The sequence below is a fragment of the Carcharhinus amblyrhynchos genome, chromosome 13 (assembly GCF_965287045.1).
Source record: "Carcharhinus amblyrhynchos chromosome 13, sCarAmb.v2.hapA, whole genome shotgun sequence".
Taxonomy (NCBI): Eukaryota; Metazoa; Chordata; class Chondrichthyes; order Carcharhiniformes; family Carcharhinidae; genus Carcharhinus; species Carcharhinus amblyrhynchos.
The window spans coordinates 37205539-37231029 of record NC_137336.1 but is presented as its reverse complement, the minus strand read 5'-3'; the positions used below and the strand labels follow the sequence as shown (position 1 = coordinate 37231029).

At 40.6% G+C, this 25491-nt stretch overlaps 1 protein-coding gene across 1 annotated transcript in view; it reads right to left on the bottom strand.

Annotated features, from left to right (window-relative positions):
* The window catches only part of nrg2a (neuregulin 2a), a 658989-nt gene that overhangs the window by 41304 nt on the left and 592194 nt on the right, over window positions 1–25491 (bottom strand). The window contains 1 exon segment of the mRNA XM_080201095.1: window positions 12226–12349. Coding sequence (XP_080057221.1) covers window positions 12226–12349 — 124 coding nt within the window.

Sequence of the window (25491 nt, the reverse complement as noted above, 5' to 3'; positions counted from 1 at the left end):
CCAGTGTGCCTGGAAAATTGTCACCACTGCTTCAAATAGTTGAAGTGCCAATAACCAAAGAGATGAGATTTAAGGTGATTAGCAAAAGAACTGGGTAACATGAGGAAAAATCTTCTTATGCTAAATGTGGTTGGAATTTTTAATACACCAGCTGACAGATTCAAAAGGGAGTTGGATAAATATTCGAAGGAGAAAATATTACAGGAATACAGGAAAAACACCAGGAGTGAGAATAATTGAATTACTATTAAAAACAGCCGTGCAGAGTTAATAAGGCAAGTAGTCTCCTTCTGCGCTGTACTATGATAGCTAGTTACGTTCTTCCAGGAATAATGAAATATAGTTGGTCAGTTTAGCCTAATTGGTTGGTTCGTGATGCAAAGAGATATCAACATTGCGGGTTCAACTCCCATAGTTGCTGAGGTTTTTCAATGAAGGCCTTCCTCCTCAACCTTGCCCCTTGCCTGAGGTGTGGTGATCCTCAGGTTAAATCACCAACCGTCAGCTCTCTCTCTGCAAAAGGAAGGGCAGCCAATGATCATGTATGAGTATGGCAACTTTACTATTAGCTTACCCTGTTGAGAAGAGTTGGCAAATTTCTTCTGCCTTATGTCTATTCCAGTCAACAATGCAAGGCAGGAGAAAAATAATCCTTCAATGTAAACCAACCTGTTAGACTGCGGGTTGACTCTCACGAACATACATGTACAAAACTATTTTAAGTGTAATCTGATGTGAAAGTGTCACTCAGGAATCTGATTGCCCATCGAAAACAAGAGTTATGAGATACCTCTAACAGAATACCTTTACACAATTTGGGCTTTGTACCAGGTATAGTGTAACTCTAGAAGAAGTCATATTCCAAGTTATGTTCCTTTCAGTTTTATGATATTTTGCTTAAGTGCACATTTTTATCATAAAAAACCACCTTAGAACTTGTAATATCAAAGGATAGATTTCTCCACAATACCAGAATACTTGGCAGAGGACCATGTTTGTAAACTTTTGGAATTTACTGCTTTCGAAACATAAAATTACTTCATATTTTAAGGAGTATATTAGAGCCAAAGTTTTCAAAATCATCCTTTTCATTTTAAAAGCTTTGAAAATAAAAAAAAATTATTTCGAATTTAGCATTGCAGTTAATTTGCTTGCCTTTCTTTTTCACCCGTATATGCAGAAAATCAGAAAAATAGCGGGACTATGAAGTATATAGTTACAGTTAAAATTGCTAAAAGAAAATGGCTGTGGGCCAAATCATCATAAATGTGATTGAATCATGCACAAGTGTGATAGGATCAGAGGTGAAAGCAGCCAATTGAGGTTGATTCTGCTTGTTCCTGACACAGCACATTAGAAAAAGGTTAAATGCAAGAAGACTGCAGATGAACAAATGCGATAACCAGGGGAAAGAGCATTTCGTCTTCAGAAAAATAAATGATGCCTTGCATGGATCGATAGTGTGTGAAGTGAAGCATGTATGAAGCTTTTGAACAAAGGAGTGTTGAACATAATGGAAGCCACCAATACAGAAATATAATTTATGTTAAATGCTCATCACAAAAGTTGCTGGGGTGACTGGACAAAGTTTAATGACCCGAACCTTTTGAAAAGCGACAAACACTGTCAGGTTGCTGTTATGCTCCTACTTTGCTGCGCCATGACTCTACTCCATATTTCTGGTTGGATTTACCACTCCCTGCTTCAGAAATGAGGAACAGCCTTCCATTGAACTACTTCCTTGTAATGCTGGATCATTGCGGATCGGGAAGGGACATAGCGGAGGACATGACATGCCTCCTTTTTTTGGCACTAGCTGCTGTAAAGTATTCACTAACACACTGGAAAGCTCTGGGTGTTTAGTATTTGTGTTAGTGTACAAGTGTATAAACCAATGAGTGGGTATAAATGGGTAGGATGATAAGTGGATAGGGTGGTACTTGGATTGGGAGGGGTTGTCAGGTTGGAGCTAGACATGTCTGGTCAGTTGGGAGTGCGGGAGGAGTCAGGTGATGGGGCTAGCTAGAGTGAGTCGGTGAGTTGGAGAGCAGTTTGAGAACTCAGTGTGTGTTTAGGGTGTTAATTGTGTAGTTATCCTGGAGTTAGACTAAGATTTCTCTGGCTAACATTTCTTGAGTAACTGTCTGAAGTTTCTGATTCTAAGAGTCTCGGGAAGCATGGAATTGACCATTTGAAGTCAAAATTCCCAGGCAATTCCTACAGAATCAGTGTGTTGGGACTTCTACAAGGTCCTGAAGCCATCTTGTGAAGGCAAGTCTGGTCTTTTGATGATTCAAAGACTAGAACATCTGAGACAATTGTCATCTACTATTCTCTCCAAACTCCTCAATTCTTATTTTCATAATTTAAATGACCATGGATTAAATAATCAAGTCTATTCTTTCAGCTGCGGTATTAAATGTTATTAATAAGGCAGTTTCATTTTTCCATAACTATGTTCAGATGGTTGGAACTGCAACACATGTATTCATCCACTTGTCACTAAATATGAAACATGCTTTTGTCTTTCTGATTTACCATGTGGCAAGTTTCACCACCTCATAATGCAAGATGTCAGCAGATGTGTACCAATTTAAAGAAAATTAATGAGCTGATCATGTCACCTTACCCTCATAAATCTGCTCTTGACTGATTAAAAGGTATTAGATGATCCTGGGAATGGTTTTCTAGCCCATACGTTTAGATAATGAATGATGCATTCAAAAGGAATCGAGCAGAATGTATTTACAAAATGCTTGAAAAATAACTTTTTCAGATAGAATCCCTGTGGGGGTTCTCCAAATCTCCAGCCATAACGTCGAAAGAAACGCTGGAGAATTAACATAAACAGCTGTTGATGCGTTAACTCTGGAGTTTCTGTTGAAGTTATGGGAGTATATCAATAGAATCCTTGGTTAGCATAGATATTGCTGAATAGGCCCTGAAGGAAAGAACATTAAAAGAATTTGGTGATGGGCATGTTGTTTCGTTTCCTGCACCCAGTGGTGCCATAGCAAGGTTTTTCCTCAAACAGGACACCAGCCTGTGCTGTTGCCAGAGGCTTATAGTTTGAGGGGCGTACAACACCACATCAAGTTTGGCTGCCCTGGAGTCTATTACCTGCCTTTGGAGTGTTGGAACGACTTTGCAGATTTGATATGCAATCTGTTGGCCACATTATGAACTGTCCTGGAGTGGGACTTGAACCTGGAATTTCTGCCTCAGGGGCAAGGATGCTACTCGCCACTCCATAAGACCACTGGAGTAATGGACCTGAAAATATTATTAAGTTTGCCTTGTTTTTATAAAAATAGTGATGAATAGTGTGGTCAACTGAGTGACTAAAGGCAGAGCTAAGGTACGATGTGGAGATGCCAGTGCTAGACTGGGGTGGGCATCGTAAGGAGTCTTACAACACCAGGTTAAAGTCCAAGTCAGAAGCTTTTACCCAGGGTGGAAGAGTCAAATACTAGGGGCATAAGTTTAAGGTGCGAGGGACAAGATTTAAAGATGTATGAGGCATTTTTTTTAACATGGAGGGTGGTGGGTGCCTGGAACTCACTGCTGGGGAAGGTAGTGGAAGCAGATACAATATTGAGTTTTAAGGGGCATCTTGACAAATACATGAACGGGATGGAAATAGAGGGATATGGTCACACATAAAATAGTTCAACAAAATCACTTTTCAAGTTTGCACATGGCAGCTTTGGCTGTCTACTGCTGTTGTTGGTGGAATTATATCTCAGCATAAAACAATATTTTCAAAGTAGGAAGGTTAAAAGAGATAAGTTGGTGGAAAATAAATAAAAATGCCCAGCAGTGATTGGGTTTTTTTAGTAACATTTATTTTCAGAATGGATCTTTTACCAAAGCAAATCTTCAATTCCTGACGTAAGAATATTTTTGAGGAATTAGCTGCTCTGAATTGAAACCCCAGACTGCAACAACCTGATTATCTAACTTCTAATAGCAATTGGTGATGGAATATAATGTCATAACCTACCTGCTTATTAGATTAAACTGTCTGAGCAATGACAAAAGATGTTGTGGAAATTTCCTTGTAATTCAGTCTGGTCCTGGTTTTAACCCTGGTACAATTTGAGGACAGAACGGGACCAAAAGAAAATCTGGGCATCAGTCATATTAATACAAATTTACCTCTGCGGCCTTCACCTTTGTAAGATTGGCTTAAATCTTATCGAAAGGTGTTATTAATTCCTTTTATGGTTCACCTTTTCCAGTTGATTAATTATACTGGCTTTAATGAATCAAGCTGGTTGTGAAACTGACTAGTGGAGCAAGTCTATGATGCCTCGTTACAAAGGCAAAACAGGCCTACAAGACATGAGAGACAATAACTGCTTCATTCATAGTCAGCACAGGCTGTTCATTTTCTTTTTGCCTGAACTTAAATTAATTCCGCTGTGAAATTAGTTAAAATCATTTGGTTATTGTTGGTTAAGACACAAAACTTTATGGTGTGAAGTGTTACACACCATGTGCCCAGTCACTCAGCAGATTAGGGATGAGAAAGTAACAAATATAAAGATGGCATGCTTGGTGGTGGTAGTCATGGTGTTTGTTCTGTCATTATCCCCAGATCAGAGCCAGGCACCTATTCTTTGTAGGCCAGTATTCAGAGCAATCACCTTTGAAAAACAGCGTGTTAGTTGCACAGCACAGAGAACACTTAACATCAATTGACTCTCATTAGTATTTAGTACATTTAAAAAAAGATACACAAACTCTGATTATACAATGACATCTCTTCTATGAAAAATTGACAATTTACTTTTTCATTGCATCCATCATACAGCACATGTTAGATTCATGGTTTTAATATTGAGGTGCTAAAAAAATGAGTTTCCAGCAAATTTTCCATTTTTATACCAACATAAAGTGACTAGTTTTTCTGTTCTGCCTTATTCATTTTCAAATCGATGACTTGCATTAAAGAATTTGGTAAGCAAGATTCTAACCATTCATTTTGCTTCCTTGTATGCTACCAATTATAATAGGAATGGCTTTATATTACAATCCAACATTTTCAGTATTTAGTTAATCCTTTTGTTAAGCTTGATAAAACTTGCTTTTATATTGTAGGATGAATCTGAGCAGAGTGGTCACAGTACTCATGCATTTACATCCCAATTGTATGGCCAGCTTTCCTGTAAATTGGAAGCGAAGTTGGTCTTTTTTTTAACATATTGGATGTGACAATTTGAATAATATCCTACTGTGAAGTACTGGCATCATGATGTCAGCAATTAGTTATATCTCCATGCCATATGGAAACATTGTACGTTTGATGATGTTGTGATGTTGATGGGGATGTCTAATGGGGCTGTAATGCTAACAGCAGGGGAGCTACTTCCAGGAAGACCTTTGGGAAGACTCAGTTAAAAAATGTGGCTTCTTTTCACCAGTCATAAAAAGTCTGGCACATTTATCTTTTGGTCGTTGTTGGTTATGTGAGAGCCATGTGTCGATGATGCTTATGGCATCAGAAATAAGGTGAAATCAGGAAGCATTTCCCACAAATAATGATCAGAAAAACTGGTGTACCATTTCCAAAATGTAATTTAAGAGGCTGTTTGACTATATGGCCAATAGCAGCAGAATGTTGTAGCTGGAACGCACAGAGCTCTCCAGCAGTGTCAGACTTCCAACCAGGCCTGAGTTTAAATCCTGCTCTTGGTAATCATTCAAAGGGTAAGTTTTATCAGCTCTTTACCAGATTATTGGATGGAGAGCCTTTGAGGGGTTAGCACTTCACCTCTGGGTTGAAAAGATTAGTCCTCATCCCACATAAGCCATATACCACCTTCTTTCATATATTTGCAGAATAAGCTTCAAGGTCAGGTGATCCTACTTCACTAGATGAAGGACAAATAATGCTGCAGGCAGTAATAGGAAAGATATAGATAAGGGATTGGGGGAGGGAAGATGGAGAGAGAAATATCACAAAACACATGTAAGTTAAAAATACAGACAAGTTCAAAGGTGCTGAGTGGTATATTATTTCCAGCCATTTGATCTGCCTCTAAAACTTTATGGAACAATGGGAAAATCCTTTAACAAGATTATCATAAAGTAATCAGGAAGCATGATAAATTATTTTAGCTCTCCCAGAGTCAGGTAAACCCAAATCGACTAACACCTCTACGTGCCGGTACTCATTTTGATAGCAACTCAGAGGTCTGTAAAGCCGTAGATCTTTAGCAGCTGTGAAGGCAAGAAATGCACCCATAGATCAATTTCTGTGATGTCACTCAGAGCCAAGGTCAAAAGGTCCGTTGACCTGGCAACATCAAGCCTAAAATTCCAGTGCAAAAGCGGTTAAGTAATAAAATGGCAATGCATTGTCACTTTATTTACGTTTTTCTAAAAGTATTGCAATTAACTACACAATCGAAAACTTTCTTTGTAAACTGTGTAAACCGAGAAGCCTATTTTTATCCAATCCAATTGCAGCAATCGCTAGTAGTTTGAATTTGACATTCTTAACTGGCCTACATGAACAAGGTTGTTAAAAGATAAATTCCAACATTTAATATTGAATCTGGATAGTTCCATAAAAATGAGCATTTGTCCCAAAGACGTGAAACATTCCATTTAGCCATGACAGCAAAAACACAAGAATAGTGTTTGGTGTCAAATGCAATGCAATGAGTCTTGTCAGGTGTTTTTACACACTTAATGTACAGTTTCAAATATATTTGAGGAGAACAATGTTTCACTAATGTGGATCTAAAAGTTAGTAACTATTACTTTTCTTGTCCCTTAACAGTGCAAGGAGGTGTGTAGATTGTTTTTATCAATATGACAGTTCTAATGCTGAAGACTGAAAGAGCGTAGGATTATGAGGTTAATCATTCATCAAGTTCCAGGTGATGCAAAAAGCATTGATGGTGTTTTACGATGTTTCACATATGGGAAAATGATTGCCAGTGGAACAAGTAACTGATAAATATGCACCAGGCTCTTGAAAGCGTAATTTCTAAAGAGAGATGAACAATTTTGGAAGTCACATGCTTGTATTTCCTTTCATAGAAGAAGTGATACAGTGAAGATAAACGTACAGTATTGGAGCAATACCTGTAGTTTTGCAAACTAGTTTTAGCATAGTTCCATTATGTCACTGCAGTGAGCAGTTCATGTTATTGAATAGAAATGGAAGCAAGTATGCTTTTCATTATAACATGAGGTGTTCCCTTCCAATGCAACCTTCTGTTTGAAGAATGGAAGACCCTGAGGGGTCCTGACAGGGTGGATGTGGACAGGATATATCCTCTTGTGGAAGAATTGAGAATGAGGGGTCGCTGCTTAAAAATAAGGAGTTGCCAATTTAAAAAAAGAGATGAGGTGAAAGATTTTCACTCGGAGCATCGTGAGTCTTGAAACTATCTTCCTGAAAAGGCAGTGGGAGCAGATCCTTTGAATATTTTTAAGACAGAGGTGGATATTGGTAAGCAGTGGGGTGACAGATTATTGGGGTAGGCAAGTGCAGGTTTGAGGTTAATATCAGATCAGCCATGATCTTATTCAATGATAGGGCAGGCTCGAGGGGTCGAATTGCCTAACTCCTGCTTTGTGTTCATCTGGAATGTATGCTAGGGAGGCAGAGAGAGAATGCACTTCATTGGAGGGAGCATTCAAGCTACACTGACTCTGGGGAAGTATTGAGAATCCAATGCTGATATACATAGAACTTCAGTTTAAACAGGAGAGGTTCCGTTAAATCATCACTTAGGAGAGTCGTAACTGACCACATTAAAAAGTGACATTTATTTTCCAGATAATTTCACTGGGAGAAAGTCTAAAACCCCATTGAAACAGAGAATTAAAAGGCTTCATTACTTTTCTCTGACTCTATTTTCTTCTTTTAACTTTGATTTTCAAATATAGCATTGCAAACTGACATCTATTAATTAACATTAAGACTGACATCATCAGAAGCAGATCTATGGATATAAATTATACAAAACATGTATGGGTTATATACAGTTCAGTAACTGGACCAGGCAGATTTTTCCATATTATGCAGAGGGAATAGAGAATCATAACACTATTTTAACAAAGATTGAAAGCAAAAGAATTGTACAAGTATAAATTTCAGTAGAAGTAGGAAAAGGCTAAGGTAGTAAAATATCCATCCAATACTTTATTAATGGGACTTTTGTTTATAATGGATGGAGTCAGAATAAGGCCAAGCATTCGTTCCCCATCCCTGCTACCTGCTATTATGCTGTAAGCATCTACACATCTTCTAAGGCCTGGATATACCTTTCATTTCTCAATTTTATTTCTTATTATGGCCTCCCTTTGTCATTTTATTATCATTTCTGTTATTAATCATCTCCTGTCCTCCATGTTATCTCACACACACTTTCCCAGATGTTGTTTTTCCTTTTCAGTTTTTGATGTGTTACACCCCTCCATTCTAACAAAAGGTCATTGGCCTAAAATATTATGCTGGATTTTACAGACCCATGACAGTGGGTAAAATGCCGTGAATAGCATGCATGCTGCAACTTTACCTGCTTTTGAGAAGCCTGCCTACCCTATGGCCAACTAACACTCTTAAGTGACAAATGAATGACCATTTAAGGACCTCAATCTACCGCTTCTGGGACTTAACCAGCAGTAGCAGAGGCTGCCAAACATCAAACCAAGCAGCTATCACTGCACGAGCTCATGTCAGGCAAAGGGAAGACACCCCTTTCCTCCTCTCAACATTCTGCGGTTCCCTTTGCCCCTTGGTACCCCCTCCTGCCCTCCCTCTAACATATATCTTTCACATAAGTTCTTCAGCACAGATGGCTTTTTAAAAAACAATTACTCCATCCTTAAAGCTGTGAAGCCATTGTTTATTAGACTGGGCAGATCTAAATTCATTCCTTGCTTGCTCCAAAAAACAAATTCCAATTCCAATTGAATCCAATTCATGGTCCCCACAAGGGAGACAAACAAGATCCAAGCTGCCAAGATAAGGCATTGCACCCCATCTTGCGCTTGATCTGATGCTTGATCGTGGCCAAGAGGCCTTCAGCACTGGAGGCTATTGTAGGCCCAACAATGGCCACCATACCCGATGGCGCTATTAGGACCAGAGTGCAGGAAGCCAGTTGACTGGCAGGCAGCTTGCTGAGGTGGGATTGCCTATCCAGATGGGGCAGAAGGTTTGCTTTAAACCAATTAAAGCCTCTCTGAGAGTTAGATCTCTCCAGGGCAACCCTTGAATTTTTCAGTGGAGGGCAATGGTCACGGCATCCATTGAATCCAACCCATTAGGCCTAATTTCCCCTCTCTGCTGCCTGATTTGCTGAGCGTCTGCAGCATTTTCTGCTTTTGGTTTAGATTTCAACTTTAGAAACATTTTGCTCTTTTGCTGCACTTTTTAAAAATCCTCTTTAAACTGTGTATTAAAGGTCAATATTTTGCATTTAAAATTTAATATTAATCTGATATACAATTAATTTCCACCTCCACTACCTACATTATTTTAATTCCTCACCATCTCAATTCATTGTAGGATAGAGAGTGGACATAGAGCCTCGAAAGTCCCTGAACATAAAAGTTGTCCTCCTCCCAACTTCCAAATATTCTCACACATACATTAGTACACATTTTTGAACAAAACTGTGTCTACTTTGAACAGGAAATTGAATCCAGAGCAGTTAAATTCTTATCCAATTAACCATGATGATAAGGTGAATTGTAGCTACCATTACTGTCTTCATAACTTATTGCAATTAATAATGTTGTGATTGTTTGAAACTTATCTTTCCCCCAGTAAATAAAACCAGTTAGGAAACTTGGATCGTTGCTCCATCAAAGATTTTGGAAACCAGTCACTCGTACGAAAAGCGGTTACTAAAAGTCCCAAATGTAGTTAATTCATTTACAGCCATAGGATTAGAGGGGAATGATCCTTCATCCTTGTGTAAATGCCAGAATCACATAGTAGCAATGATTTAGATTGGTAAAATGCACGGTGGGGAATTTAGCTTAGGACTGAAAATATTAAACTGATGCAAGGTAAATTGTGTTGGTGAGAGAGCTGTTAGGGCATACAAATGAATTAACCTATTTGAGAAATATTTCACAAACAATATAGATGTTGCCTGAAATCACTTCAATTTGTCAGATAAGAAATGCTTTCCGTTGGGTTTGTACAGAATGATTTGTTAACAAAAGCCTCTGAACAACTTTATATTTCAAAGTGAAAGATTTAACAATAAATAAGGAACAGCTTGTCTTTTTTCTCTTGTAAAGGGATAAATTATTATGTAGCAGGAATGTACCTATTGAACATGGCAGCTTAGGGCTTCAAATCTCAAGAGGCATCAATGTATTATCTGATTTGTTGGACTCATACTATCTTTCTAGAGAATAAACTCTAAGGAGTGAGTTATTGCTGGTTTCAATTTATATCCTGTTACTTGAACATTTCTTCCAGTATTTAGCTAAAATCAGAAATGCCACACTGCACACTTGTTAAGATTCATATACCCTCTGCATGATACAATAATAGGTATATCTGTGTATATATTAAGCAATGAGTACTGAAGGTGCCTTTCTGTAATTTTTTTTTACGGGGGTTTCATTTTTATTACAATAAATATCACCAAAATATGGGTAGTTTTCAGGTATTTACTTAATTTAGTTGACACACAATATGAAAGAATCCTATCAGCTACAAAACAGAATACAACATGAAAATTGTTCATGAGACCCATTTCCTGCTCCCTTAACACTACTTCCTTTAAAATGTTGCCTGCCCAACTTCCCTTCCTGGCTCTCATAATAGCAGATATTATTAACTACTCTTTCCCCTCAGGTAGTGTCTCTTTCTCCCTCAAATATTCCGTTATTCAGCCTCTTCTCATAAAACACAACACTTGATCCCTCCAAATCTTGCAAACCACTGGCCCTTCTCTAATCTCCCTTACCACTCCAAAGCCCTTGAACATGTTGTCACCTCTCAAATTATTGCCTATCTTTCTCAGAATTCCATGTCTGCAGCCTTTGACTCAGCTGACCACAATCATCTACCTCCAATGCCTCTCAACAGTCATTCAGATGGGGTATATACCTACCTAATTCCAGTCTTATCTGATCAACCCTCAATGATGCCTTTGTTACTTCTGGACACAAAAATTTGAATGCACTCATTTGGCAGTATTTTTCAAAGCCAAAGCCTCTACCACTGAGAAGGACAGGGGCAGCAGATGCATGGGGACACCATATCCTGCAAGTTCCCCTCCAAACCACACACTAACTTGACTTGGAAATATGTCGACATTCTTTCAATGTCGCTGGGTCAAACTTCTGGAACTCCCTTCCAAACAGCAATGTGGATGTTTCTACAAGACATGGATTGCAGCAGTTCAAGAAGATTGCTCACCACTACTTTGTCAAGGCAATTAGGAATGGGCAATAAAGGCTGGCGCAGCCAGCGACAGCCAGATTCCATGAACAAATGAAAAAAAATTCCTGGATGCTCCCCCACATTCTCTAACTTGACATCATCCAACTGTGCTACCCATGTCCTAATGTGTACCAAATTCCTTTTACCCATCACCTCTGTGCTCACTGATTTAGATTCGCCCTTGATTTAGCAATACCTCAACTTTAAATATTTCATCCTTGTTGTAAAGCTCCTCCATGGCTTTGTGTCTTCCTACCTCCGCCAGCCTCCCAATATATTTGCTCCCCTTTAACTCTTACCTCTCGAACATCCCTGACTTGAGCTGTCAAGGTCTTACACTCTCCTTAAACTCTTTGCCTCTCTAATATTCTTTCCTCCTTTAAAGGTGCTCCTTAGTGTCTACCACTTTTGGTCATATGTCCCAGTAATTTCCAATGTGGCTCAGTGTCAAATTTTGCTTCACAATAGTTCTTGTCACGTGAATTGGGGAATATTATGTATCAAAGATATTGCATCAATATTAATTGTAGCTATTGTTGAATATTTGCTACATTTAGCAGTACAATGAAGTGACAACTCTTCCAACACTTACATTTCTGGGCCCCCTGTGCCACAGTGCTGTAATTTCATAGTCCAATTAGTATAATCAGTGCCTTGATTATCATCAAACTAACCCTTCAGTACTCGAAAGCCAAAATATTTTCAATATTATCAAATGAAACATGCTTAATCTCAAAGGAGATACTGAATAAACCCCTTCTAAAATATTATAGAAAAGTGCACTCACTTACTTGCAAGAAATTTTATTAATACCATCAATATAATAACACACACCGCCATTGACACAATAGGATTTCTCAGACTCATTGCATCTTCGAGCATGGCCAGATTCAGGTGAAAGTGTTGTAGTAGCAGCTGCAAAAGAAAACATGGGACAAATTTAGAATTTCCTGCATATCAAATAAAGAGGTCACAGAATTCATTCTATCTGATATGGTTCCCTTAAAGAGCAATCCACTTACTTCCATTTCACAGCCCTTTCTCATGCCTAAGGCCTGAATTTTCAGGATAGTGAGTGCTCAGCACCTGTATCCAGAGAGACTGTGACTGGTCCATTGCCATCTCAAACTCAAAGGAGGTGCATAAATTATTTAAATGAGCATCTCCATATATTTTAAATACAATTTGCGGGTGTGGAGACTTCAGTTCCAGGCATGCTGGGACTGAAGTTTCCAGGTCCGCTAGCATCGCCCCCACACTCGCCAGGAGAGTTTCACTCCAGCGGAGTGTACAGAAGTTCCCCACTTCCAGGGAGCTGGCAGCCTGACCCAGCTGGAGTGAAGGGGAGGGCAATTGGGGCATGCAGAGGGTTGGGTGATGGAGGGGGTGGTGCCTGCTGGACATAGGCAGCTGGCACTGCCCAAAGGGCAAACTGCCAATGCCCAGGGAGCAGCTTGGCACTGCCCACCAGACATGGAAGGGTGGGGCCTAATGGGGGGAGGAATCGACGGAGGTGTGAGGTCCCACTGCCACTCTGTACTTTGACATCGGGCAGAGGGAGGTAGGCCAGTGATTGGGGCTGGGCATTGGGGTGGGGATGGGAAGGAGGTTGGGGCTGCAGGGTGTGGGTGGAAATTGGGGTGGGGTAGGCGGCAGGATAATCGGGGCTGTGGTGGGGGGGGGCAGATTGTGCCCGGGCTAGTGATTGGCCCCCTGCCCTCCTGTGAAGGAGGGGTGGGGGGCAGGGCAGAGGGCCAGCATTGTGGGAGCCGCGGGACTGGCTAGCAAATCGACCTGGCCAGCAATTGGGAGGCTGGCAGTCAGGGGCCATTGCGCATGCGCCGATCTCGGCGCTAACAGATCAGTGCGTGCACATGGCCTCCTCGGCGCTATGCTGCTGGTCTCTTCCATGGAGATAGGCCCCACCTGCATCATTTAAACATGAATCATGCTGGTGCACTCTGCAGTGCACACAGTGTGGGATATTCTTGTGTAAACTCCCACTGAAACAAACCAACATGATCTACTTCAGTTTTGATGCAAATTCAACACTTAGAATTTTTTGGGAGAATTGCCCCCTATATCTTTACTCATTAAAACCAAGCTGTCAGTTTGTTTATCATTCAGCTTGTCCTTCCACAGATAAGCTAGAATTCCCTCACCATGCCCGCAGCTGGGATTCTCCGATCCCGCTGCTGTGAATGGAGATTTGGCTGAGCACCAGATTCTCCATTCTCACTGGCACTGGTATGTATGACATTGGAGAATTCTCACCTTAATCTTTCTGCTCCTCCAATCTTTCAAGATTTAATTAGGTATGTCACTTGTTACTCTTTTCCCAAAATTTATTACCTAATATTCCTTTGCTTTACATTTCATCGGATCGCTAGCTGCTCAATCTGCTAACCTGAAGTCATTTTGACTAGTTAATTGCAATCCCTATTTTTGCATTATTAGCAGCTTTTGATACTCAAGTCCAGACTATTTTATATATTGAAAAAGCAATAGTCCCCATGTTAACATATGGAGCCCAAAGGAATGCCATAACTGTCATCTCTCTGATCTGAAAAATATCCATGAATCACTACAAATGTTTTATGTCCACAATAAGCTTTCTACAATTGTATCACAGAACTTATAATATCAATCTAACTCATTTCATCAATAAGACTCTCAAGATTAACCTTACCAATAACAACATTTACTGCATTTCCTCTATCATTGTATTCCATTATTTCCTCAAAGAATTTTTTATTAAATTCATCAGACATAACTTGCATTTTTTAAATCTGTACTGACAATCTTCAGAATCATAGAATCCCTACAGTAATGAAGGAGGCCATTCAGCCTATCAAGTCTGCACCAACTTTCCGAAACAGCATCCCACTCAGGCCCATCCTCCCCCCCTCATCCTATGTCTGTAAGCCCATGCATTTCCCATGATTAATCCACCCAACCGACACACCTTCAGACAATAAAGAGCAATTTAGCATGGCTGATCTACCCAACCTACACAACTTTGGACATTAAGGAACAATTTAGCATGGCCAATCCATCTAACATGCACATCTTTGTGATTTTGGGAGGATGTTGGAGCATCCGGAGGAAAACCATGGAGACACGAGGAGAACTCCACACAGAGAGTCACCCAAGGCTGAAATCGAACCTGAGTAACCACTGTGCCACCATGGCTGCAAAACCATGGGTGAGAAAGCAAAATACTGCAGATGCTGGAAATCTGAAATTAAAACACAGAATGTTGGAGATATGCAGCAGGTGTGATAGTATCTATGGAGAGAGAAACAGAGATAACAATGAAAGTTAACGCTAATTCTCTCTCTACAGATGCTGCCAAATTTTCTCAATGTATCCAAGATCTTTTGTTTTTAAATCCTTAATTAAGGATGTCTTTCCTGGATGATTCATACTTTAAATTACAATCATTTACGTTAGCAATGGGATAGCCTATCATTTCAATCACAGATCACAGTGACGTTGTGAAGATCCCATTTTATTTTCAAGTTGGTTAATTATTTCATTGAGTTGTAATATTGCAAATAAAAGGCTAAGGCCAAAATGTTATGGCTTTTCACACTGGTGGGATTTCCCCATCCCGCTTCAGTGAATGAAAATTTGGCTGGACACCAAAGTCCCGACTTTGTTGTAATGGGAGCATGCTGTGAACGGCCAGTAGGAGCGTACCCTAAGGATAACTTGGTCAGTATAATAATCATGTTCTATTTGTAAAGCCTGCATGATATTGTTGGCCTGTTCCCTGGTAAGGATGCTAGTCAAATCAATCTCCAAAATTGTCATGATGACAATTAGTTACACAATGTCAAGAGTAACACACATATATTATATATATATATCTACTTATCATTTATCAAAGTAACAGTTAATTGATTTCTCGCTTCTAAACTGTCTTCAAGAACATATAGGAGTCACTTAAACCCACAGATTTGTTTCAAGATTACAAATTTATTTTTCTGGGGCAGATTTTGAACTTGCTGCCCTGTATACCTCTGGCATTGTGAATTGGTCGCCTATTTTAGTAATGGCCCTATTTTCTTTCCCATCAGTAGAAATGGAAATAGGACAGTTTCTATCGCTGACCTTTAATGCTCTGGTGGCAGGATGGAAATATCTAAAGCGATGTTAGAATCAAACCTTTTAGTGCAAAGTTTTGTATCAAATGGAAATTAAATGAGTCAGGAGACATGTAATGCCTCTTTTGCAAAAATCATGAATATGCAATTTCATATCATTTAAGTCATGTATTAATAATTACTCATAATAATAAAGTTAAAGTGTTGAAAGTAATACGATGAAAACTTGCCAAACATCTAAAAGTGCAGAATATGTAACTGATGACAGCTATAAATTCTGTAATGCAATGGTTTTCAACATTTTTGATTGAAGGGCCATTTTCAAATGGAATAATGATTATAGAATATCCATCTAAATTACGGTGCTTGATCAACTTAAGCTTGTACCTTGAAACTAGTCCAAAAACATTAGCCAGCTTCTTTAACTGCTATGATCAAATATTTTTATTGACTTCTTTTTACCACCTTCATGCTCACAGGAAAGCTTTTATAAAAAAAATCTACTTTCCCTAAATTTTGTTTTGGTTCATTGATGAAATGTCATATGTTGACTGGATGTCAGTTATTAGTAGTACCTTTGTAAACATTTGAAATATTTCTGTGCAAAAGCAATCACAGTTGAAGTCATGAATATTAACAATAACCCAGAGAGTCGCAAATAGGTACTAATGATTGGCTTCCAATTCAATTGCCCCAGTAACATTTCCAGCCACCGTTCATTCACTTATTTCACAGATCCCTGAAAAGCCTCTGTGGCCTTTAGTTTAAGATCAATTTTCTTTCTGCTATTCACAGTGGAGTGGCCAACCTAGGATCTCAGATTGACTCTACAACAATTTCAAGTACCTCATGTATAAACGTTGTTCAAGTGCCATACAATGGGGACATTTTAAACTCTTCCAACTGGTGGAAAAAGAATGATAGTGGAGTCAAGATGGACTCTTCGACTGAGCAACACCAGGCACCTGATAAATCATAGCTTTACGCAGGAATCTTCTGCAATCTTCTGGGGCGGCATGGTGGCACAATGTTTAGCACTGCTGCCTCACAGCACCAAGGACCCGGGTTCAATTCCTGGCTTGGGTCACTGCGCGGAGTCTGCACGTTCTCCGTGTCTGTATGGGTTTCCTCCAGATGCTTCGGTTTCCTCCCACAGACAGAAAGACGTGCTGGTTAGGTCATTGGCCATGCTAAATTCTCTCTCAGTGTACCTGAACAGGCGTTGGAGTGTGGCAATTGGAAAATTTTCACAGTAACTTCATTGCATTGTTAATGTAAGTCTACTTGTGACACTAACAAATAAACTTTAATTTATAGCAGTTTAATGGTGTTTTAAATGCCTACTGAACAGAATATCCATAGTGTATATTGCAACAAATGAGAAACTTTATAAGGTGATGATGTTTTAAACTGCTGATTTTAAGTTGAGGCAAAGCAGAATGCCCTTGAGATGGGGATGGTAATCATCTGCCTAGAGACTGGCCCATGTGATCTGGTATTGCAGAAGAGGAGGAGCTGGTCTGCTGGATGCAGACTCTCAGACACACTAAGGCAGAGGGGCCTAAAGAGGAAGACCAAAAACAGTAGCTGTGCTGCCTAGCAGAAGGGAAGATCATTTTGCTGTTAACCCAATGCAGAAGGATGGTGATAACAGATTCCCTATTTTAAGAGACAGGATCTGTCGTCCTTTCAAGACCAATGTGACTCCAGACTGTACACTGCTGCTGGAAGTCAGTTAGATGATGCCTAATAGATCGGCTGAACACTCTCCTTGGTGTGACAGGGAGAAGAGAACAGTTTGAACAGCCAGGAGGAGGTTAGAACTTCATCTAAAGTTACATTTCTGCTGGCAGCGTGGCATAATGTCTGATGGTGGCGTGAGGTTTACAGTTATGTTAATTAGTTAATGGGAAAAGTATATTTACTGGAGTTTACTGAATTAGTTGCCCACTAAGTAATGTTTAGTCAATGTTGATTTTAGTTTGTTTATTACAGTCACTGTCGAAAACGTCAACCTCTTGTTATGCAATTCTTTCCATCGGCCTCTGGGAGATTCATATCTCTTTTTGAAAGTTAGCAGTCTCTATGGGCATCATAACAATATTACTCTCAGTAAACCTTGATTGTATAGCAGAAGAGGCTCAGAAAGGAAAGGGCTAAATTTATTTCCCTGATATTCTCCTCTGGGCACCACAAGAACAATATAGGTTGCTGGTACACTAGGCTTCTCTTTTACCTCTGTAGTCATACCTTCTCCTTTAGGTTGACCAAGAGCCAGCAAGCTGACAGTTTGCCACCCAAAGCCTGCCAAATCATGTTAAAGAGGCTCGACCCTCAGTATCGATCAGTCCTTGCGCCAACACTAATGGGCTACCAGCTAGTTCAGGGGTTGGTTAGCTCAGTTGGCTGGATGGCTGGTTTGTGATGCAGAGCGACACAAACAGCGCAGGTTATCCATGAAGACCCCCCCTTCTCAACCTTGCCCCTCACCTGAGGTGTGCTGACTCTCATGTTAAATCACCACTAGTCAGTTCACAAAAGGAAGAGCAGCCCCTGATTCTCTGGGACTATGGTGGAGCACACTCACACACACACACACACACCAGCTGTTTCACTCCACTGGCTGGATACCTAACTAAAACATTCTACTCAATGTGTGGGACATAAATGAGCCATAATCAAGTGTTATTTGGTATTCACTCTACATATTAGTTTGTGGAAAATACAATTAATAGATCCAGAAAGTGCTGTTTGATCAAGTCAACCAGGCTCAAGAGACACTTTCTTCCATCTCCAAGATTCAGTAAGTCTCTAGGCCCTATTGTATTTGTTCAAGCAGCATTACCATGTTGTGGACTTTTTAATTAACCTTCTAAGATGACTTTCCTTGAACTACATAAGACCAACAATGGGGACCAAGAAAAATAAGAACATCACCTCTAACAGGTAGCTGAAAAATTATGTTGCTGCTTTTAACCAACTATACAATTAAATAATTATTCATGTAAATCCTTGAAATACATATACCACATGCTATTTTAGGTTTAATTAACAAAATTAGCTTGATTACATGCACCAAAAATCTGCTAATGCCTGCACTTTATAGAAGTTAACAAGACAGAACTATTAATCATTGTCAAAAGTTACTAGATGACAGTAATTTCCATCTGCTGTTTGTGTGTGTAAATGCCTTTGTAACTCAAGTTTGAATTCAAATCATAGCACAGTGTAATGCATTTACATAGTTCTACTCGTGTATGATTTAATCTATACATAATGGCACAACCATGAATAACACTCCATAACTGGACAAAGCAAATTGAACTAAACAGGTAAATACAAAGATTTGCTTTCTTCTAACAATAAAACAGTGCTCCCACAGGTGTTTATACTTCGGAGCTGAACAGTCAGCGAACTACAAACATCATAAAAATGTTACGCCTTCAACTCAGTCCCATCAAAGTGCAAACTTGTATCTAGAAATACAATTCAGCAACCTAAACAGCAATTTATTTTACAGAAATGTCTAATGGCTGTGCAAGCGTGCAAGAATAAGACCTGCCTTACAGTCTGGGACTTGTTTTAAAAGATTGGACAACAAGCAGCACATTGTTGAGTACTAAGCAACATTAATGGTATTTGAGGGAAGATCATATTCAGATTCACTGGATTGCCTCAATGCAGTAAACATCAGAAGTTAGCTGAGTTGGACTGCAAGTATAAAACAATCTGCTCAACTTTCCTCCATTGATGCCGATGTGCAATTACAATGTGGACATGAATTTGTCTGCAGATTTTCTTAATTGAAGAATCTCAACATTAATTTGTATGATATGTGTAATTTCATATTCGTCTTCTCTTCCATATCTAACAGCCCACGAGGAAAACCATTTCTTTCACTGATTTATATGCAGGAGATTTTACTCTGTGCTGTTTCCATAACTTAGTCCCTTTTCATATGACAGGTTGTGAGCCTGGCTCACATCTCCCTACTTGGAGATATGGTTCAATGTGATGGATGGTTGTTTGTTCATTCCCATCAAGCTCAAATACCCCGCTGATGTCAACATAATATTCAGAAACTACAGCTCTGGTCACCTGCTTGGTGTGGATAATTTCATATTACTTCATGTTAATTAAATACCACACACCAAACACAGAGCTAGTGCCAGATTATTGAAGTCTGCCTTTTAAAATGAAGCTGGGAATTAGTGTCAATGTTAAACTTAATCTATGCATTGTTATACAATAATGCTTATCTTTAATTTGTGTCTATGTGCAGAGCATTGGAAATTGTTGGAGGAAAATTTTGCAATAAAGCTACAATCCTCAGCCAGACTCCAAATCAACTGCATCTTCTGTTCAAAGCATTAGCAACGATCATGTGATTTACTGTAGTGGTTAAAATTCATGGCCTGGAAGTCTTATTTATGGGTGAACTAATGCATACATTCATTTGAAACTTTATGGCTTAGAGATTTGATTGCATCTGAAAATATATGCAAACAAATTTCCTCAGGACTCATTAGGTGAATATTGGGAAGGGCTAAAAAGTCTAAGGGTATTCAGGGAGTTTGATGATGGGTGGAAAACCAGCATAAATTGTTTTCCATTCCATTCTGCTGCCAAAAAAAGTTATCTTTTCAGCAACAATAAAACACTGCATTTATATAACACCTTTAAATGTAGTAAAGCATCCCAAGGTGCTTCACTCATGTAACTTCCAAATTTACACTGAAATTAATCAATGAAGTGATGTAGAATTCCTGGTCAAGTTCTGGGAATAGGCCTCATCCTACAGCTCAAAGAAGCGGTTGGAAATGCCAGAACAAATGTGCAAAAATGACAGAATTAGCTGTGGATTTAGCAATGCAACAGAGAAGACGAGAGCGCTTGGCACTAATTCAAGTTGCCTTTCAATGAACTAAAGATGTACCATTACTCAAAGCTGCAAATTACATCAATAAAGCAATTTTACTGAAACCACCACCTCCTAGACTTCCATGTTCAGTTCTACAAATGTTATTTATAGTTCTATTATGCTGGATTCTGACTTCATTAAAACCAACGTCATTGGCAGGCCTTTTTTTTTCATTACGCAGGATGTCAGCTTGATATGTGAGATGTTGCCCCTTGACGCTTATACTTTGTTTCACATATGCAATATCTGAGCTAATAGTCATTCAAATTGGTTCCCTTTGTTTAAGGAGTTTGGTTTGCTGACCAGCTGCAGGGTTTCACTGGAAGAATCTGATGAACATAAATCTTCTTGAATTGTGCATTGCAGCAAGCCGGGACTGGATCTTAAAGGGTGCCATCACCCCACCACCCCTGCTGGGTGTGGGGCTGAACAACAATCTGGATGGCTGCTCTCAGCAATTTAGCACTGGGAGCTGCGTTAATTGTTTTATGGTGAGATTGCTGTTTCTAAGTGAGGAAATCTCACTTTAAGAGAGCTGCCAGCTAATTTGATGACTAGGAGCTTTGTCGTCCCACCAGCACCATTAGAAGCACTGGCAACTGGGTGGGACTACAGACAGTCCCACCATGCAGATGAGCCCAAATAAGTTTGGGTTTGGGTGATTCTGCAGTGTGTACACAATTTGGTGGTGGGGGGGCGGGGGGGGCGCGGATGGGTCATAAGTCCTGATTCAAGAGGACGGGAGAGGGATTGACCTTTGGAGAGATGTGATTGCCCCTACTGAGTCCAAGGGGCCTGCAAAGGAGATCTGCCTATCTTGCTCTACACAGTAAGAAGTCTCACAACACCAGGTTAGAGTCCAACCAGTTTATTTGATAGTAATCTCACAAGCTTTCAGAAACGGTGTTCCCCCACACACCTGACGAAGAAAGACCATTTCCGAAAGCATGTGGGTTTACTATCAAATAAACTGGTTGGACTCTAACCTGGTGTTGTGAGACTTCTTACTGTGTTTACCCCAGTCCAACGCCGGCATCTCTACATCATATCTTGCTCTACACCAGCCGTTCCTTTCAATGTGTGTCATTGCTGTCCAATTCCTGTGAACAGAGTGTTTTTATATCTGCAGTGAAGTTAAGTTTTTCCAACTCTAATAGCCCAATTCTTCACCCACTTTGCTCATTTAATTCTTGGCTTCTCCATACCATTTAATCTCTTTTATTGTATCACAATTGCAGTTCACAATTGATTATATTCAACAGACTCTTCTACAATTTCACTGTTATGTTACAGGATGGCAGGTATCACCAAGTGGAGCACTTTTTTGTGCATCCCGCCCTTCCTCTTTTTCCCTCTTGTCATTTGTTCAACTCCTTTATTTGGTCCTTATTTTCCTAAACAAATAACTTCTCAAGTTGGACAGTTAATGTGTCAATTTCCCTATTCTTCCCCACTTCCTTTGAATTTGTATTTGTAGTCACAGTTACCTGTCCCTGTCGGTATTTTCACTATTAGCTGCAATTTTACCATCCTTGACACAATGTACTGTCAATTGAACACAAAATTGCAAGCAGGCATGCCCTCTTATTACTGAGGGGGCACTGCACTGGTGGAGGTGCTGAGTCTCTGATGAGATGTTAAACCGAGAAACTGTTAGGTAGATGTAAAAGAGATCATAGCACTATTTCGAAGAAGAGTTTATAACAGGGTTATCCCTGTTATGCTCATAGAACTTAGAATCCCTACAGTGCAAAAGGAAGCCATTTGGCCCACTGACTGTGTGCCGGCTCTCCGACATCTCACTCAGGCCCACCTCCACCCTATTCCCACATCCCGAAATATTTACTATGTTAATCCCACTAAACTACACATCTTGAGACATTAAGGACCCTATTATACCATTTTGATTCTAAGTGCTGGTTGAACTTGAAACTGGGAGTGTTTCAGATCTGACTTTTAGACCTGTTCTCAGGCACTCCCATTTACACTCTGCCTGAAAAATTATCAGCAATTCTGAATCGCGCTGCAGAAGCCTGTAGGTGGGACTTAATGCGCCCAAAATCCTGAGTTATGATCGGTGTCTCCACCTGTGCATGCACAGAAAAAAATACAGAATGCGGCTTCTCGCCACATTGCTCCTAGGCTGAATAATGCCTCCCCCTGGCCCCCACAGACATGACCCCAACATCACAACATTACTGACCTCCCCCCCTACACAATCCCCCCAACCCCCAGATTGATTGCGGCCCCCTCCCCCACTCCCTTAGACAGATCTTAGACAGAGTGGCAGCAGACCACCACGCCGCCGCTGCCCCGCCCCCGCATTCAAACAGAGCCCTCAGATGCTCGGCACTTACTTCTTCACTAACTGGAGTGCCCGAATTGGACTTTTCTAGTGCATGTCTGTTTCATGCCGATTCTGAATGGGTGAAAGCGGTGGTAAAGAGGCAAGTGCCGGTAAAGTTGGGCATTCAGCCCAATAAGTCAATTTAAATGCATGCAAATGCATTTAAATGGCCGTCACGACTGTTTCGGGCAGAGTCTCGATCTTGGCCATTTTCGGGCCTTGCTAAAGGGGAATCGGCATGGAGGTGGGCGAGGATTGTGCCACACACCTCATGCCCATCTTTACCAAGTTTTTGTTCCCAAAAACGGGTGCAACCTGATAGTAAAATCGGGCCCTAAGGGGCAGTTTAGCATGGCCAATCCACCTAGCTTGCACTTCTTTGGACTACAGGGGAAACCAGAACACCCAGAGGAAACTCACAAAAGGCACGGGGAGAATACGCAAGCTCATTTTTTTTCACCCAAGGTTGGAATAGAACCCGAGTCCCTGGCGGTGTGAGAGAGCAGTGTTAATCACTGTGCCATCCCTTAAATAGTTGGCACCCCTCCAGGTGCTCCTCCATTTCCAGGAGTCAGGCCAAGACCCTAGGCACCTAGAAGGAGGAGCAGCAGCAATTGGATCTCCCTGTGTTTGCTCTCTCTGAATCCCTTCAGCCTTCACTCTGTCACTACAGAGGGAGCAGCTGGCCCATCAATGGAAAGCAAAGGTCAGCTGGGGCCCTCATGGCCTCAGCACTTGGAGAACAGCCACCGAACTTATCAGTGACAACAGCGCCAGTAACTCCACAGACTGCCTCTATTCCTGCTGCAGAAACCCTGGCAGCATCTAGAAGTAGTGATAGGCTGAGAAAAATAAAGAATTTTGAGCACCTGGTTGCATGGGTGAGCACTGTCACTGTATTCTATATAAATATATTCACTAAATTACGAGTGTTGTCTTTCAGTGTCATTCTACAGGCTTTGCGAAGCCTCCCCACACCCCCACAACACTTGCAGTTCAGCTGCACCATGAGTGATTCTGAGGGGGAAGTGTCTGTGCCATAGCATTGTGCAAGCACTTCCTCACGCAAATACATCCTCCATCCACCTCACTGTCCCAAGATTTTCCGATGCTGACCACTGGAGTTCTCTTTTAGTTGTCCACTTGCACTGATCAATGTCTCTACCCATCCACTCCCATGGAGTACCTGTGTCTGTTCCGCATATGGGCTGAATTTTTGGTTCAGGCATGATGTAAGGATGCATGGTTCAGATTGACACCATCTGACATTCTCTCTTCCCTTCGAGCAACCCTTCATCCATCATCTCCCTCAACCCCAGCGTTATCATTCCCTCAAACCTCACTCTCCACCCCTCCATCCTACAGTATCCCCTCCTATCCCTTACCCTCCACCTCAATATTGTCCCTCACTTCATCCTCTTCCTCCAGTCTTTCAGCCTCCCTGAGCCTGTTCCCTAAGCCCCTCTTCGTTCAGCGTTTCTAACTCCTTCCCTCACCTCTTCCTCAACCGCTACTCCTCCAGCACTCAGGACTCCCTCCTCCACTCCTCATCCATCCCCACTGCAACCTCATCCCTTACCCCCACTTACCCCACCGGTGCAGTCATCTTCCCTCACTCCTATGTCTTTTGCTACACCTTCCCCCATGGCCCCACCTCTCTCCACCAGCACCCTGTCTTCTTCCTGGACACCCTCGGCCATCTGCAGCCTCTCCACAACCCTTTCCCCCCTTCAAAACCTTTGCTAACCCTTTCACCCATGTCTCCAATCTCCACCTTTAACATCTTACTCTCCGGCTCAGTGTTAGATTTTGTTTTATAATGTGTTCGCTGAAGTGCCTTGAGATATTTTGTTGTGGTAAAGGCACTATATAAATGCAAGTTATTGTAACTACAAATTATCCTATAGAAATCGGTGCCGTGCAAGATTATACGTCTTTTAAATATGCAGAACAGGAATCATTCCTCATGCATAATTCCAGACCATTCACTCAGAGTGTCATCTTGCTTTGGTGGCACAAAGCCAAAACATATCATTCATCTTCAGGTATAGAAGACAGTCAGTCTGAATTTAAAATGATTAAGCACATATGGTATAAATAATTTGTTATGATAGTTTGGAAGGATATGATCCTGAACTCATGGGGAATAAAAAAAATCCGAGAAAAGGTGTTGTAAAATAACCCTAAGAAGACACGATGCAGGATACACATGCGATTGGATCAAATGGAGTTAGAATGATGGCAGTCAGCAGCATAAGATAAGCCACATAAATTAATTTGTAAATGGGTTTGCATTATTAGCTAACATAGGTTTTAAAATTACATGGTGGGATTCCAACAAACACTTCATATGTTCATTTGACATTTCTCTTATCTGCTATTTGAACAAAGATGCATAACCACAGCACAGAAATAAATTTCAGATGAAAACATTAAGTATTTTGATGCTTGTATTCCATGGGGAAATTGCAAAAGTTTTTAAGCAAAACGAAAACAACCCTTGGAAAAATGTGTCGATCTCAAGGGGGAGAAAAAAATCCTTTGTCTCTCTTCCTCAGCTTGTATTTCACAGGCTGGTTCTGTCTGTCTTTCTGGCTTCCTATTTGTCTTCCAAATTTTCCATCTGAGACCACGGTGAAAGCCCAAAGAAAGGAGGCCCAAGCAAACGAGGAGCCAGGAC